Raw genomic sequence first — 18,954 nt, forward strand, 5'->3', positions numbered from 1 at the left:
CAATTGCAATGAATGAACAAACTAGCTGAATGAGACAAATATTCCCTATTTCCTGTTTTATTTTGTCCTATTATGCTTACGGCGGCATGCGTTTACATATAGGATTGACAAAATGTCTAGGAATCAGGTAAATCATTCTGTGTATGTGTGTGTTCAGTGCAAAAGGAACAAACCTTTAACCCTTTTCATACACTGGGCGATTTAAAATATTAAAAATTTTTAAATCTCCAAATGCAAGCACATTTGTATTTATTGGGAGAGCTTTGCAATGAATGCAAATGTGCTTGGGTTTGGAGGATTTTCAACATTTTTACATTTTTCAAAATTATGGTTAAAATGCCCACAGTGTGCTGAGGGTTAAACAGCTGCTGATAACCATTTGCTGATAATTGGCATGACAATAATTATAGTTTTAGAATGTCAGGGGCAGAGCTATGGTTTCAGAGAGGCATGGGTAAGTTCAGAAGAGGAAATTTTTGGAAACTTTTTTAACTGGTAAAGGAGGCCTTCTGATGCCCTGTACTGATTTGTAATTGTTTGGTAGATATATAATTGCATTATATGTTGTCACATGTGCATTATATCATGTGCATTATGTCACATGTGCATTGAATCAAGCATTATATGTTGTATGGGATTGTCACATGTGCATTTAAAGTCCTCACATGAGCTGGTAAAACTCCCAGCTGTAACTGTATGAACAGTTATTAGTGCCCGACCAGTTTCACCATAGGGGACTCGGGGTTTGCTCTCCATGTCCGTCTCCAATACCCTGTCACATATTCAACTGAAACTTGGTACATGGCTTTATTATGATAAGTTACAGATCAGGTTTGAGTTCTGGGGAGTTTTGCTAAAAAAATTTTACGGATTTATGCCCTTTTTGTACTTAGAAAATATTACTTCTTTGGGACCAGTAGGGGACGTGTATTGCAATGCAATGCTCCCTCTTGTTTGTATTGTCATTACTGATTTAAGTGTTTACAATTCGTTTTTGCATCCCATTTTACTAGCTTGTCCCCCGTGAAGCAGGAGACGGGGTTTTGCTTTGGCGCGTGCGTGCGTGCGTGCGTGCGTGCGTCTCCAGGCGTGTACCCAGGCTGTAACTTTTTTACCATTTGGGTTTTATCATCAGATTTTCAACAAAGCTTTATTATGATAATATGGAGAAGACAAATTAATAATTTTGTCAAAAGGTCAAAGGTCAACATCGCCTAAAATTATCAATTTTCATCCAATTGACCTGAAATTTCAATTTACCATTTGAGTTTTGTCATCAAATCTTGAACAAAGCTTTATTATGATAATTATGGAGAAAACAAATTAATATTAAAATCATGCAATTGAGAATTTGGGTCACTGAATTGGTTCACCAATCAAAAGCTAGAAGCTCTTTGTTTTTGTTTTTAGATCAAAAGGTCAAGATCGCCTAAAATCATAATTTTTTTTGGTCTTTTTAAAGTAGCCGTGCTTTGCATTTTTAGATGCTTTCGAGTATAGTTTGGGTTCTTCTTCAGGTTAATTCAGTTGTACATTATGTAGCTTCCTTTTGCCAACTTTTTCGGCCAATGTGTGATTCCTGATCCCCTATGACAGAAGGAAGCAAGTAGCATTAACTCGTCCCAGGATACAAAAACAGAAATTCCTTGTATTGGCTAAAGTAGTCAAAGGTAACATATTTTTCATCAGCCAAAAACATCTCATACCTTACCTGTTCTGAGATACAGAATGAGAAATGTTTTTTTGCGATTTACTTGAAAACATGTTTTTGTAATATACTTCCTGTTGTCAAAGTTGGGCACTATTATTGTTAATATTATGGGTATTAATGAATATAGGCTTTGTTACAATGTTATGATGGTTTTGTTATTTCTTCTGCAATTTGAATGCCATGCCATGGAAGGACCTATTAAACTGCTCTGTACACCTTAACATGGCGTACGTTTAAAACATGGCAATGCTTCTGGATTCTTTGTGGTTAATTAGCCTAATCAACTCAGGAGCTCATGACGTTCATTTCGGTGCATCACATTCCATATCAGAAAGCTCCAGTATAACTCCACAAAAAACACAGACACATCCATTTATATCAGATTATTGAGAAGACTTTACCCCCAAGTTATTGTATGTTTTGATTCAGATTGATCAATAACTTGTAAAATTGTGTGAGGCCAAAGAAGCCTCATGTCCCATAAATGTAATGTGAGAGTTTCATGGTCATCAAGTCAAGGTCACATTAGGTCAAGGTCATCAAAAAATTCCCTCCACTAAAAATGTGGCGCGTATCTCGCCATTTGTAACGTAACTTTGCGTAAAATACATTCAAACTAGAAAGTGTGCAAAATTTGCATATATGAATATGTAATGAGCTGACAATGAAAATAAATCTTAAGTTTATGATGATTCAACTTCACAGACATGTTCACCTTGGCATAATCTACAAGTGTGCCAAATATCCGCCCCGCTCTCCCCCTCTTCCCGCACCTCCTCCCACTGGCTTTGAGAATGTCCAAAATAGGCTGGCTTGATTTGGGTTAATGGGCCTTAAGTGTCTTGCGGGTCTTTCGTGGTGTTTACTGGTCTTAATGTTCTTGGTGGTCTTAATGGTGTTAAGGGGCTTCAAGAGCCTTAAGATTTTAGAAGGTTTTAGGGTTTTTCAGGGTCTTCGAAGGTCTAAGGGGTCTCATCAGTCTAAAAGGTCAAAATGTTTAAAAGGTACATTTCAGTAAGACAAAACTAATTGATATAGGTGTAGTCAGGGTGCAACTGACGCTCTAACAGTACGTAATTAGCTTTACCGTGTTTTTCGCTGTTCGCTCACTTGGACTTTAGAACGGTGAGCTTATGCGATTGAGCAGTGTCCGTAGGTAAGTCAGTCAGTCAGTGAGTGAGTGAGTCTGTAAACACTTCAGTCATTATCGCTTTAGCCAAACACACGATTTTGATGAAATTTGGCCACAAGTTTCGTATCTGATGCCAAACGAAGTGCATTGGCCACATCAAAATCTGCGCTCATTGACGGGTTGAAATCAGGCCTAAAATGCTAAAAATTCCTGCCCTAACGTACAGGGGGGGCGCTGCTTCAGCCACAAATTTTATGACAGCATTGACTGTCGCTCCTGATCCAGATGAGCTTCAGGATCCATAGTCCTATTTTTAACTCGACTGGACTACCGTCCAGTTGAGTTCATCACATACTGAACCCTCTGTCGTCTGTCGTCGTCGTTGTCTGTCGTCTGTCGTCCGTTAACTTTTTGACGTTAACACTCCAGCGTCCACAAATATCAACCGATTCTGACCAAACTTGACATGCAGCATCCTTACCCCAAGGACCAGGTTGGTATTACATCTCAGCCCGATCCGTTGAAAAATGGCGGACCTAGGCGACCATTTTGTTTTTGGTCATGAAAACGACGTTAACACTCTAGCGTCCACAAATATTAACAGATTTTGATCAAACTTGTAGCATTTGTAAAACAAGGACAAGTATAAGGATATAAAATAAAAATAACCACCTTTAGAGGCCATTTTTCCCCGCAAAGCGGGGGTTGGCCTTTTTCGGGAACCGTGGTTGTTGTTTTTCGGTCCCCTTTTTGAAGCAATGTTTTACGGCCGGATGCCCTTCCTGACGCCAACCCTTTTTGCCGCCTTTAACGACAAACAGGGAATTACCAGTGAACTGGTACTCAATTAGCCGACCTCGGAAGGATGACAGGCTGAGTCAACCCCCCTGGCGTTAATTCAGCGATCGACCGGGATTCGAACCCAGGATCCTAGGATCCTAAGCCGGCACCCTAGCCGCTAACCCAACACCAGGGTTTACAAGTATAAGGATACAAGGACCTTAAACTTATTACACAAGGTTGTTGGCTTTTCATTTAAGTCAAATCTAGTCGAGACAACTGACCTATTTTAAAGTTGTCCAGTCAGTTCAGTTGAGTTCTGCTTCCTTGGAAGCTCTAGTTATATTAAAGATGAAGATTGAAGAATACTCAACTGTGTCCTGGCTCATGCCAGTCTACATTGGCAGACAGCGTACATGTTTGGTTTTGTCAATTTTAGGTTTGTAAAGGTATGCTAACCACTGTAGGAAACGACTCAAAGCTGACGTTTTGGCCTTTGGCATCTTGCTTCACCAAAAGGCCAATGTCTGAAACTTTATTTAGCTTCACTTTGCTTTCCCAAGCGATCTTTCACTTGATAAAACCTGCTTTTTTCTCACACAACTTCCACTAATTGTGAGCACCTGTATTCTCTCACACGTCATTTCATTACCTATTCTCACACTCACGTCTTTGCTGTCTAGCCTGGGTTTGATTGTCATCCCAGTGTTTCCCAGACAGGGTGCTTCATCAATGTGTGTGCCGTCCCTCGGATAGATGTGAAAGTGGGCGTCCCGTGTGCCAGTAATCGTTGGTGGACGTTAAAGATCCCAATGGCCAAATTCCAAATTCCTGCATTAACCAGCAGAGGGCATTGCATCAGTGGCACATCTGTGCGCTCAGCCAATGATGCCAGCCCGCAGGCTTGTGCTGCATAATGAACAAGTAAGAATTACCTATTCTGTCAGCCGTAGTTTTGCCATACACCAGTCTCAACATTGTATCCCATAATATGCACATCCTATACTTCCTTTTCAAACATTGCCCAACTCTCTAACCCATACATAAATGCTGGTCTTACCTATTGTCTGATGAACTGGACTCTCAATCTTTTTTGACATTCTCTCAGCACACAGGATTTTCGCCTGATCGTGATACCCGGTCGCCATTTACAGCATCCACGTTCACCATGTTCATCGCATCTTCCACAATATCTCCGGTCTCACTTGGCACCTCGAGGGTCCTCGAGGCCTCCTTGCCGCTTGCTGTTCTATGTGCATTGGATTATGTTGTCAACAAACTAAACCTACCATCTCTGATTTTATGTCCCTAGTCGGTGTCTGTTGCAAATACAAACGCAAAGGTGCTCAACTCAAATCCGTCGGGCAATATAACTTTCACGGTGTCCAACAATGTATTCCATCTACACTATTGTCATGCTATCCTCATGCATATATTTTGTGATCTACATCGAGGTTACTGGTATTTGACGAGATGTTATACACCACCAGATAACCTCTAGCTACCCTATCATATTCATTTTCCAGTTCCACCGTTTCATTTTCACATTTTCACATTCATTCATTTTCCAGTTCCACACCACTCCCCACATCTAAAACTGTTTTTCTTATGACACACTACCCATACAAACAGCATCAACTGTTCCTGGCATGAACAAAATTACTTGCCATATAATATAAAAATAGTTGTTTTTTTACAAGGATTAAAGTTACTCTGGCATTGCAGAAAATAAGGACGGTAAATTTCCTCAACCAAGTGTTAATAGAGGTATGGTCACCATCATGAGAAAAAAGGTGAAGAAACTTCTTAATTCGGTACTATAATAACATCCTACTATATATTATTTATCTATCTATAATTCCAGTAATCTCTGTGTGTGTGTGTGTGTCTGTGTGTGTGTTTGTCTGTGTGTTTGTCTGTGACCGCTGTTTCTCGACAACCACGGGTCCGATATACTTGAAATTTGCCAGGTATATTGCTGGGGACCTGAGGATGTGCCTTTTCAAGGTTTCATAATAATCGGAGAAGTAGTTACCGAGCTATGGCGATTTAGCCGTTCGCTTTGGCTTTGCGAATGGACCAAACCATTTCATGTAAATAGAGGGGGGGGGGGGGGGGGGGTTCTACCGTACTCGCAAGCCGTTCGCTTTGGCTTTGCGAATGGACCAAACCATTTCATGTAAATAGAGGGGGGGGGGGGTTCTGTGGTCGTTACTGCCACGTGGTTTCAAAGTTTTTTTTTGTTGTTGTTGTTTGCACGCATGTTTTTTTGCACCCACGTACGGGCACGCCCTAGTATATTAAATAAGGCAATTCTCTGTATGTGTGTACGCAGTCGTGGCCAAAAATATTGGCACCGTTTCACTTTTTTCAAATAATGCACCATTTCTTCCAGAAAATTGTTGAAATTAAAAAATATTTTGGTATCCACATATGTATTTACTTGGTTTGCAGTGGTACAAAACAAAAAAGCGGAAAAAATTACTAAATCTTAGCTTATTTCACACAAGAATCCGAAAATGGCCCGGACAATATTATTGACACGTTGTAGAAGTTGTTAGAAATAATTAGATTTCAAGCAGGTGATTCTCCTTTACTTTGGAATTGAACTCAACTGTGGTGAGTTGCAGATGCCTGCAATATAAATTAAAAAATCACTCATTCAAACAGTTTGAATAGAGAAAATGAGTCATTCTGCTGTTTTGTGTCACTGTGTGAACCACAATGAGCATGGAGAAAAGAAAGAAAATCAGAGAATTGTCTAAGGAGGTCAGACACAAGATTGTCGCCAAGCGTGGACAATCTCAAGGCTACAAGTCCATCTCCAGAGACCTTAATGTTCCTGTGTCCCACCGTACGCAATGTTATCAGGAAGTTTAAGGCCCATTGCACTGTAGCCAACCTCCCTGGCCGTGGCCGCAAGAGAAATCTTGATCGAAGATTGCAGCGAAGGATTGTTCAAATGGTGGAGAAAGCACCTCCATCAACTGCCAAACAGATTCAAGCTGACCTTCAGACACAAGGTTAGACAGTTTTAACTCGCACCATCCGTCGCCAACTCAATGAAAGGGGGTTCTATGGTAGGAGACCCAGGAGGACCCCACTGCTAAGAAAGCCCGACTGGAGTTTGCCAAAACACACCTGAACAAGCCAACATCCTTCTGGGAGAATGTCACGTGGACAGATGAGACCAAATTATAGCTTTTTGGTAAAGCACATCATCTCTATGTTTACAGAAAACAAAATGAAGCCTTCAAAGAAAAGAACACCTTCCCTAGTCAAATATGGAGGAGGTTAAGTGATGTTTTGGGGTTGCTGTGCTGCCTCTGGCACTGGTTGCCTTGAATGTGTGCATGGCATCATTAAATCAGGAGATTACCAAGGCATTTTGGAGCGCAATGTTCAACCCAGTGTCAGGAAGCTTGATCTCTGTCGAAGGTCATGGGTCTTGCAGCAGGACAATGACCTCAAACACACTTCAAAAAGCACCCAGCAATGGTTCAAGACAAAACGCTGGACTGTTCTGAAGTGGACAATGAGTCCATAACAGGACAAACGCTGGACAATGAGTCCATATCTAAATCCCATTCAACACCTGTGGGGAGATCTGAAAACAGCAGTTTTCAGATGTGGGCTATGGGAGAACTGGAGCAGTTTGCACAAGAAGAACTGGAGAAATATGGGAGAACTGGAGCAGTTTGCACAAGAAGAATGGGCCAAACTGCCAGTAGAGAGGTGTAGGAAGCTCATTCATGGCTATAGGAAGCACTTGACTGCAGTTATTTTGTCCAAAGACTTTGCTACCAAATATTAAGTCTCGGGTGTCAATAATTTTGTCAATGCCATTTATTTTTATTTTCTGATTTAAAAGGTTATATTAAGTTCTGAAACAAAAACAAAGGTTCTGTGATATTAACAGAGAAATAAAGAATTGTGGAGACCAAATACTTTTGTCAATTTCAACTTATTTTTTAGAGAACATTGTGAGTTATTTGAAAAACGTGCAAGGGTCCCAATATTTTTGGCCACGACTACGTCTGAAAATCATAGAAATAAGCATGGCGGAGACGATCTCCACCAAATTTAGCATACATGTTTGGCAGTACCCAGGGTCAGGTCATAGGCGCAAAAAAATAACCACTCCGCCCTGTGATTGGGGGAGGGAGTGGGATGATTTACGATTTTCTCCTGTACACGTGCCACAGTACAAGTGCTTTACTGACCCCTGCTGCAGACAGGGGAGATTATTAGCCATGGCACAAATTATATTTGCCCCACCTCCCCCACTATATCAACCCCACCCTCCCAGGTTGCTTCCTAAGGAAGTGGGTGTTTGTAGTTGTAATAATGAACGAGTGCCCAAGAAGAGAAGGTAATACAAGTTAAATGCTCATGCTGCGTTGCGAAAAAGCCTGGCCAGTGCCAAAATAACATCTTGCATGATGTAACCATCACGTCCTGGGAAATACCCTCCCTTCTCCTTGATTTGTTGAAGTTAATTTAAGAATCTTTTCAAATGACCATGGTGTGCGGTATGTGCTGGACAGGACATTGCGACGTCGTGAAAAGCAGAGGACCCACAGCTGTGAAGATTGCGGGAAGTTCTTCCGGGACATCTACCATTTGAAACGTCACCGCCTTTCTCACTCCGATGAGAAACCCTTTGAATGTCCCGTGTGCCGCCAACGTTTCAAACGCAAGGATCGCATGAGCTACCACATCCGCACTCACATTGGCAGTGCCGGCAAGGCTTACACCTGTGACTGGTGTAACAAAGGTTTCTCTAGGTAACTTTATTTATGGTATTTTTTCAAGAATGACTTGAATATTTGTCTTTGTTTTGTTTAAATCCAAACAAATAACATCGTTTTGTAAATAAATTAACATCGTTTTCTGAAATAGCCAGTCGTTTATGCACACCGACTGAAAAGGAAGTGTCCGGCCGTTTGTTCGACGGCGTGTTTATGATGGCCAGATATACCTCGTCCAAAACGTTACCAAATCTATCAAAAACTAATCCTTGAATAACACGTGCCTCCAACATGCCCTCATAACGAACACGTCACTGAATGGACCCTCCAAACCAATCACAATGCACGGCACAACCTTCCTGTGTGCGGCCAAGACCCTTTTTTTTTTTTAATTCAATGGACATCTACTTTCACAAGTGTGGAAAACGCACCAGTGTGTGAATACATAAAAGAGAAGAAGAGTCGATATTGACTTTAAACCGGCTATTAGCTACATACGAAGTGCATACACAACTTGGATAGATGCTACAATCAGCAGTACTCTTTCGTTTGTAAACCAAGGATTTTGTAATCACTGTAGTATTAGTTGACCCAGAGATGAATATTTGATGGAGTGAAACTACTTTTACATACCACTCGTAAGGAAATTTTTACAAAACAAATGCAGAATTTTTTTTTGACTTTGAACCTGGACTGCTTATCACGTCACTCCCTGCTCGGCCAAATCATCGCTTGACGTTACATCTCAGAAATCATCTCTTGACCTTGACCTATATATATATATATATGTATATATATATATATATACATACATACATACATACATACAGACATACATACATACATACATACATACATACGTATATATATATATATATATATATATATATATATATACATACATACATACATACATATATATATATATATATATATATATATATATATATATATATATATATATATATATATATATATATATATATATATATACATACATACATATATATACATATATATATATATCCCGTCACCTTTTCTTTGAACACCACACTCGATCTAGCGAATTGAAATTTATTCCGACCCATTTGTGTGCACGAATGCCTTTGTTCCAAACATCTTACATTTTATGGTGTACACTTGCCATAAATTGACCCACCGAAGTGTCGTGAACTTGCCTTGAATGGGCCCACCTCACTTACAGCAGAGGGTGAGGCTGGCCGTTGGGTTATTTCATTCTGTGTTTCATTGCCTGAGGAAGGAAAACACCAAACCATCTGGTCTTGTTTGTGCTCCAATATACACAAATGCTGCTACTTTACAGTGATTATACATGCAGTCCTGTGCCATTTACCTTCTCAGCACAACTCATCAGAGTGTCATCAATGACCCCTGACAAGCGGCTAGGGCCCCTTGGGGAAAGCCAATTGGGTGGCTGTAACCAAGAATTGCTCAATAACAGGAAATGGTGTCAAAAAGATAATGAAGTGACACAGAACCCTCCAAGGCCGAGACCCAAGTCGGTGTGGCCACAGAGAGCAGCCGGAATGTGCGCAAAAAAAGAATAGACTGCACCTTCTTCTCCAGTGAGGAAGAAGGTCTCAACCTAACTTTGAAACACAGCTCATTGGTCGGATACAGTGGGCCCTGCGAGGGTTCAGTTCCACCTTGTGACACTCAGAAAAGGACATTACAGCCTCGGTGAGATGAGTCACTGAAAAGCATGTCACATCAAGAGAAAAATGTAGAGGAAATCTTAAGAAGAAGAAGCAGATTGTATATTTTAATGTAATGGAGATAATGTGTAAATAGTTATACGTATTGTAACAGTTGTGGCCTGTTCTAGTTATCCGGTTCAAGTTCTGCGGGTCGTGTCAAAATGACCGCAACCTCCAGCTAAGTCCACAGCCCCGGGCAAGTTCCCGGACCTGTTTGTTACGTTACAATACTTGTTAGGACTGTGCAATTGCCTAAGAAGATGTGCAACTGCAATATACTTGTTAGGAGTGAGTGATGCTCGCGATCTTCCTAATCTGGCTGAGCATCCGTAGATCACGAGCGCTTTAAGCCGGATTGAGTCAGCTCGCTAACGATACCGGAATCACTAAACGAGATCAAATGGGACCACCACAACAAGCAAAATCCAACGGCGAGACCGGGATCAGGTATGGGAGAAGGATTACATGAAGCAATAACAAGCAGTATGCAATAAACAATGATAATTGATTCAGTAAATAAACCCGTTTTAACCCTTACCACCCTCAAACAAACCAACAGTCACAAATTTATTAACGGTTAATATCTTAGGGCCCCCGCTCGTGCACTCTTGAGTACAGCAAAGGGAATACAGTACAAACTAGAACGGCACTCAGTAGAGCGCACACCTCCGCTAGGCTGAACAGTTTGTTTTGTATCCCACTGATAGGCTGGATCTGGTTCTGACCTGAACCAAAATCTAATTGTGAGCGCTTTAAGCTTTAAGCTTTGATTATTAGGTTTACTCTCCATGAAATGGAGAGAAACCTATTATTACTGCTAGAGCTTTTCTTATTATTATTCTTCCACCCTATTTTGCACCTCCGAAAACTTCATAATTAAGTTTCTCAGCAACCGCTGGTTGGATTGACAGGAAATTTTCATCAAATGATCGGCTAGGCTCGTAGAATTTTTCAATGCTAATGATGACGTCATAGGTCACGTGGTATGGGCGCCATCTTGTAAAACACCTTCAACTTTGCCCCTCTGTATCTCCGAAACGGCTCAATGGAAAAATTTGAGGAATGGCTCATTCTAAAGAACTCTGCAATGGGAACAAAAAACATGTGTATTGAGTATATCAAAAATGCTAACGTTAAGAGGTTAGAATTCGTCAAACACAATTTTTCTCCCCCGAAAATGAGATTTTTTCCCCAGATACTTAGTTTAAAAAACTCAGATTGCAAAAAATTTCGAAGTCATACGTCACATGGTTCGGCCGCCATCTTGTTTTCCGTGAAAAAACACAAAAAACCATTTTCCTCCGCAACGGCTGAACGGATCGAGCCCAAACCTGGCATGCATATTCGGATACCCATGACGAACAAAAAGGTCAGCGAGCACGACGTCATCCGACACGTGGTTTCAGAGTTATGACGTTTTAAAATTTCAAACTAGAAATGGAATCACCTCCATAATTTGTGGAGATATCGAGTGGAAACTTTACACAAATGTTCCACATGGGGGGATGTTTCATCGTTACTTGAGACGTTTTGATAAGTCACATGGTTTGGCCGCAATAAATAATGGAAGTTAAATTTTAAAAAGCTTGTAACTCTTGAACCACTGCATGGATCGACTTGAATTTTTAATGCAATGTAGCTCTCATCGGGTGGAACAAGTGTGCAAAATTTCAAGATGATTGGAAGTACGGTCGCGAAGCTAAAGTCTTTATTGTTTAAAGAAGAAGAAACACACCATTTTGTCCTCCCAGGCCACATCTCCCAGTGCTATTGCCATTTTCAGTTTTAATTTCCTTAAAAAAACATTTTCTCTGCAATAATAGGGCCGATTGAGATAAAATTTTCACCATAGGAGGGACTCGGTCTGTAGAATATTTTAATGGTAATTATGACGTCGCAGGTCACGTGGTTCGGCCGCCATCTTGTTTTTCGTGAAAACACGAAAATCCCTTTTTCTGTGCAACGGCTGAACAGATCGAGGCCAAACTTTGCAAGCAGAATCGCATGCCCATGACGAACAAAAAGGTCAGCGAGGGCGACGTCATCCGACACATGGTTTCAGAGTTATGACGGTTTAAAGCATGAACCTTTAAAACGTAGCTCCTCCCTCATTTTTGATCCAATCGAGGAGAAACTTCACAGATCTGTTCAGCATGTCAGTGTACTAAAATATCATTTTAGAATTTGCGATAGGTCACGTGGTTTGGCAGATATCGTTAACTAAAGTTTTTTTTTTTTTAAATGGATATCTCTTGAATCGCTTTATTGATCGACGTGAAACTTCATACTCTAGTAGAAGTCATGAAGAGTAACAAGTGTGCAAAATCTCAAGATGATTGGATGTACGGTCTGGAAACTAGAAGTTGTTATTGCCTGAAGAAGAAGAACCACAACACTTTTTTTTCACCAGGCCATGTGACATAACCACCTCACGAGCTAAGGGTAGCTCGAAATTAAATTGTCTTCGGATTTGACAGTCGCTAGAGGGTGTTAACATTCGAATGCAACAAATCTGGGCAAATTGTGATGAATTTTCGTAAAACTACACGATATTGTCATTTACATTGGAAAATAACATTGTAAAACTCTCCGCCGCCTCGGCTTATTTCTCGCTCTGAAGTTCATCCTGTCTTCAATTTTAAGGAGAAAGAGAGGTATCTGCAAGCAATGGTGACCTTTATTTTGTGGAAATCCGATTTAAAATGACGAAGTTATCCAAAATCTAACATTTTAAATGGGTCGCATTTCCAAAGTGAATCTTCCACAGGTAAAATATCCACACGTGCAGGCACACCTTACGGCATCAATTTGGCTCCGATTTCAAATCGGATTTCGATTGTCGTATTGCCTCGGATGAGTTAACAAAATACCACAACAAATTTGGTGACAATCATGAAAAATTTGACCAAGTACAATCGACGGGATACTTCGTTCTACGCTGACATACAGCACGGGCCACGGATGACGTCATGCAACGGCAGGACGTTCTTCCACGGGTGGCAGATATCGTTAATTAAACGAAAATATTTTAAAAAATGGATGGGGTGGGGGGGATGTGTGTGTGTTTGTGTGTGTGTGTATGGATGTGCGTGTGTGTGGATGTCTGTGTGTGTGTGTGTGTGTGTGGGTTGGGGGGGGGATATGTGTGTATGTGGGGGGGGGGGGGGGGAAGGGGTTGGGGTGTGCGTGTGGAGGAGGGGGGTTGGATATGTGTGTGTGTGTGTGTTTGTGTGTGTATGTGTGGAGGGGTGTGTGTGTGTGGAGGGGTGTGTGTGTGTGTGTGTGTGTGTGGCTGTGTGTGGGCGGGGGGGGGGGGGGGGATGTGTGTGTGTGTGTGTAGGGATGTGTGTGTAGGGATATGTGTGGGGGGATGTGTGTGTGTGTGGGTGTGGGGGGGTGGGGTGTGCATGTGGAGGAGGGGGGTGTGCATGTGGAGGAGGGGGGGGGATGGATATGTGTGTGTGTGTGTATGTGTGGAGGGTGTGTGTGTGTGTGTGTGTGTGTGTGTGTGTGTGTGTGTGTGTGTGTGTGTGTTGGGAGTGGGGTGGGGAGATGTGTGCATGTGTTTGTGTGTGTGGATGTGCGTGTGTGTGTATGTGTGTGTGGGTGTGGGTGTGAGGGGGCGGGTGGATATGTGTGTGTGTGGAGGGGTGTATGTGTGGAGGGGTGTTCGTGTGGGGGGAAGGGTGTGGGGGTGTTTGTGTGTGTGCATGTGTGTTAGGGTTGGGGGGGGTGGGGGGATGTGTGCATGTGTTTGTGTGTGTGTTAGGGGTGGGGGATATGTGTGTGTGTGTGTGTGTGTGTGTGTGTGTGTTGGGGGTGGGGGGATGTATGCGTGTGTTTCTGTGTGTGTTAGGGTGGGGTGTGTGTGTGTGTGTTGGGGGTTGGGGTGGGGGGATGTGTGCATGTGTTTGTATGTGGGTGGGGGGTAGGGGGAATGTGTGTGTGTGTGGGGATGTGTGTGTGTGGGGGGGGTGGGGGGGGCGGGGGGTTGTGTGTCGGGGGATGTGTGTGGGGGATGTGTCTTGGGGGGTGGGGGTAGGGGGATGTGCATTTGTCTGGATATGTGTGTGCATGTGGGGGGAGCGGTGTGCGTGTGTTTGTGTGTGCGTGTGTGTGTGTGTGGATATGTGTGTGTGTGTGTGTGTGTGTGTGTGTGTGTGTGTGTGTGTGTGTGTGTTGGGGGTGGGGTGTGTGTGTGTGTGTGTGTGTGTGTGTGTGTGTGTAGGGGGGATGTGTGGGGGGGTGGAGGGATGTGTGTGTGTGTGTGTAGGTGGGGGGGGGGGGTTGGTTGTGTGTGTGTGTGTGTGTGTAGGTGGGGGGGGGGGGGTTGGTTGTGTGTGTGTGTGTGTTTGGGGGGAGGGGTGTGGGTGGGGGTAGGTGGGATGTGTGTGTGTGTGCATGTGTGTGTGTGTGTGTGTGTAGGGGGGATGTGTGTGTGTGTGGGGGGGGGGAGGGATGTGTGTGTGTGGGGGGGGAGGGATGTGTGTGTGTGTGGGTGTGTGTGTGGGGGGGGGAGGGATGTGTGTGTGTGTGTTTGGAGGGGTGTGCGTGTGGGGGGAGGGGTGTGTGTGTGGGAGGGGGTAGGGGGGATGTGTGTGTGTGTGTGTGTGTGTGTGTGTGTGTGTGTGTGTGTGTGTGTGTGTGTGTGTGTGTGTGTGTGTGTGTGTCGGGGTTGTATCCAAGGGGGTTGTGTCAAAGCATGTCCAATGAAAGTGGGGTTGTATCATAAGTGGGGTTGTATCAAAAGTGGGGTTGAATCAAAAGTGGGTGCGAGTAAACCGGTCATCACTGCCAGCAGGTTTAAAGTGGCAGTTCTAGTTTACCTATTGATTTTTGTCTTTTTGCACTTGTTTTTTGTACTCTGTCAAAGCGTCTTTGGGCTTCTTGAAAAGCGCTATATAAAATAAATGTATTATTATCTATATAATAATAGCGTAAGGACTCGACTTTGTTATCCCTTTTACGCCGCACCCAGTGACCCGATGCCCACGGCACTAATGGATTTACGATCTACGAACCGCGCTCTTTGTTTATCACGTACAGACATACTCGGAAAATCTGAATTAGCCGACGTTGGGGCTCAAAAGCATCCGATTAACTTCCGATACGACGCCATCTTACGACGCCATCGTATTGGCGTCTGCTGGGCGAAGGCGAAGCGAGCCGTCCGCTGATTGGACAGTCGAGTGGTGTGAACATGGGTGGTGTGAACCAAATGGTCTTTTTATTCCCTTGAACATTTTAAATTAGGATATATAAGGAAACGTCTTTATCGTCATTTTAATAAAGTTAAATGGAGTGACGTTGCGATACTCGGGGTGCGTTGCATAAATCCTCGTAACTCAGAGAGGTGTAGCAGGTGGCGAGACGTAAGGAAGCTTAAAGATAACGAGCTGAAACAGACGAACGATATGTCAATCCCTTTCTACACCGAACGGCAATAAAAGTATGAGTGCGGGAAGGCATGGCCTGAGCACTTCGAGCAGAGAGGACTGATTGGACTTAACTTAAAGAGAAAAAATTGGAGCTTAACAGAAGAAGAAGATCCCATGAGCGCTCCCCTATGCCATCCATAATGGTACACTCTATCCATACACCACATCCTCCCTTCCGTGGATGTTCCACGGGTTTCGGCTAGTTATTATTAATTGGCTTGTTCTTGTCACCTAACCAACTCGTCCACCAAGTTTTGGCATAATCCGTCCACAAGCTTTTTAAATATCTTGATACATATTGATTTGGCCCATTCTCTCAATAGTGAAAAACCACTTCAAGAATTAAAAAAAAAAATGTCGTATACGGATCCGGATCTTCACCAAAATCGAATCAGTTTGTCCTCGTCACACAACCAACTCATCCACCAAATTTAATCTGAATCTGTCCACATGCTTTTGAGATATGCTGTTCACAGACAAACAAACAAACAGGGGTAGGTATAAAAACATACCCTCCATCCGCCTCAGGTGGCGGAGGTAATAAAGGATGACGGACATGGAAGGAGCACACAAAATTACACAATATATAGTTATACCTTTTTCTTGAAGCAATAGAAAAATATATAAAAGTACACAAATAACAACCGCCACAGCAACAGCAGCAACAACTATGTGTTATAGAAGATCCTTTTTTTTTTTCCGTGAGTTTCACTACATTTTACATCCTCATTGAGATAGCAGATTGACCTGCAATATGTTTGTGAAGTGGAAGGTACTGTCTTTTAATTAAACCCGTAAGTGAAGTGACAGGTAGCCCCGGCTTGGTATTCTCAATCGTACAGCATTCCAGTACACACTCTCCATTCATTTGTGATGGTAGACGTTACAACCAAATAACCAATTGGACCATTAAGAAATCATTAAGACCATTAAGAAAGCTGGACCATTAGGTGATGGTGGTTGGCTCAAGCCGAGTTGATGTGATGGAAGAGTATCACAACAGCCAATCAACTCCGCACAGTTTCCTATTGCTTGGTACTTACTCTGGACATCACCAACACCCTCTGTTTCTCCAGCACATGCCAAGTCTGTATCCCATGAACTCAGCCGCCCATTGAAACATTTGTAGCCGTCCAGGCTCTAAGTTTTCATAGCGTTCTTCGTGTAGTCGGAGGAAAAGACTATACCAGATATTTGTGGATTTTGGGGTACTGTAGGTCAAGCAGCTGCTCCACATCAGCGTGCTTCTCCATGGGGGTCGGCTAGCTGTCGGAATCTGTGACCCGAGCGACTTCTAATTGCTGGATATACCGGCGCCTGTTCTGCTTATCTAAATGATATTCATAAATGATATTCACGATATTCATGACATCAATGCAAACATCAAACACCATGTCTTCAAATCTCCTGGTAAACAACACCCATTAGTCCTTTTCAAAACTCTTGCAAGCTGCACCCTCACTTCCTCTATTATTACCACATCATTCAACCTCACCGATACCATTTCTCAACCTCTTCACGGGGCCTTCGACAAAGATAGTACCACTTTGCCATGCAGCTGAAACGTGTAGTGTTCGTGATCCACTCCACCACATCTTACCATCAAAAACCCCTCCATTTCCTTGCTTCAAATCCCATCCTTGCCAATCGCATCAACCTTTATAATACACACTCTGTTGCATCAGCTGAACGTAAGACAACTGTCAGGTCATCCTGGCAAGCTCTGACCAAGGGCCAGCTTCACTTATATGCCATATCTACTCAAAGCAGGTATCAGCAAATCCATAACCAAAATGGGGCAGGGCATACAAACACATCAGAAAAACTAGAGCTGCACTCCGTAGAGAGCATACCTCCACCAGGCTGAATAGTCTATGTTTTGTATCCCTCTGATAGGCGGGATCTGGATTCGGTGCTGAACCAAACTCTTATCAGCTTGTTCTTGTCACCTAACCAAGCCAGGTGTTGGCCTAGCGGTTAGGGTGCTGGCTTGGGATCCTAGGGTCCTGAATTTGAATCCCGGTCGATTGTTGAATTAACACCAGGGGGATTGATTCAGCCCGTCATCCTTCCGAGGTCGGCAAATTGAGTACCAGCTTGCTTGGATGAATGTGCCGGTGTGTAGCCCGATTTAGAATAGGTACACCGGATCCCTGCGTGTCGTAAGAGGTGACGAAAGGGTTGGCGTCAGGAAGGGCATCCGGCCATAAAAACATTGGCTCAAAAAGGGAACCATGATGATTGTCATGGGGCCCGCAAGGCTAACCCCCACTCTTAGCAGGGGAAATGGCTTTAAAAAGGGATTTTTTTTTTCTTGTCACCTAACTAACTCGTCCACCAAGTTTAGTCATAACTCGTACATAACTTTTAAATATTATATTATCTCTTACATACATAACTACATTACTTTTAAATATCACCTGATCTCTCAATGGTGAAGAATCACTTGAAAATTAAATAATGATCGTATCCGAATCCATATTCAGATCTTCATCGAATCAAATCGTCCTTGTCAGACACCCAATCTCTGCACCAAGTTTTGTCCAAATCCGTCAACAACTTTTTGAGATATCCTGCTATGTATCGTTTTTGGCCCAATCTCCCAATTGTGAAGATTCACTTAAAAAATTCTAGTAGCCGGATCCGGATCTTGACCAAAATCTAATCATTTCGTCCGTGTCACATACCCAACCTCTCCGCCTAATTTCATCTGAATCCGTCCACAACTTTTGGGGATATCTTGTTCACAGACAAGCAAACAGACTGACAGGGGTGAAAACATAACCTCCATCCACCTTCGGTAGCAGAGGTAACAATTATTTTGAAGAAGAACAGACGTTTTCCCTGGTGGAGAAGAAGAACACACGTAGCATTTGTGAAAGATATACAAGAGATGAAATGCTTTCTTAAAATGTATTTTTTAAATAAGAAGCGTTTATATTTATAAATGTAGATTCAATTTGGAGAAAAGAGGGAGGTGGGGTTGGGTGGGATGTAGAACCAGAAGCAGAAGGAAATTCAATAGAATGAGAATCGTTGTGGAGTGAAATATAAAGTTTTTTTGTTTTTTTTGTTCCGATTTTTTTGATGCGATGAGAGGAAAGAGAAACAGGAAGTAGGAAAGGATAGTGTCGAGGAAATAGAAGCAAAATACCCAATAACTGGAGGTTCCAGGGAACCTGAACTCAACTGGTCTATATCAATATGGTTAGAATATGCATAATAGAACCACAAACTATATAGTTTATATGTGCTAAAAATGACAAAAATTGATTTTTCAATATGGCCGCCCTGCCACGCCCATTTTTGGGCGTACAACGCCCAAATGCAATCCCAAACTAGTTTGTCTTAAAGATGCTGCATAACACGTTTCATCAAATTTAATCAATATTTGTGACTTTTAGAGCATAGACGTCGAATTGTT

General features: G+C 42.6%; 1 protein-coding gene across 3 annotated transcripts in view; it reads left to right on the top strand.

The window, feature by feature from the left end:
• Window positions 1-18,954, top strand: part of LOC137439424 (POZ-, AT hook-, and zinc finger-containing protein 1) — an 89,372-nt gene that overhangs the window by 19,997 nt on the left and 50,421 nt on the right. For all 3 annotated transcript variants that reach the window (XR_010986926.2, XM_068135163.2, XM_068135164.2), the window contains one exon: window positions 8,171-8,410. Coding sequence is in view for 2 of the 3 variants with exons in the window: in XM_068135163.2 (XP_067991264.1) it covers window positions 8,171-8,410 (240 nt within the window). In the remaining variant the exon portion in view is untranslated. The remainder of the gene's footprint in view (window positions 1-8,170; window positions 8,411-18,954) is intronic.

This window comes from Myxine glutinosa, chromosome 14, assembly GCF_964187855.1.
Source record: "Myxine glutinosa chromosome 14, kmMyxGlut1.1, whole genome shotgun sequence".
NCBI classification, from domain to species: domain Eukaryota; kingdom Metazoa; phylum Chordata; class Myxini; order Myxiniformes; family Myxinidae; genus Myxine; species Myxine glutinosa.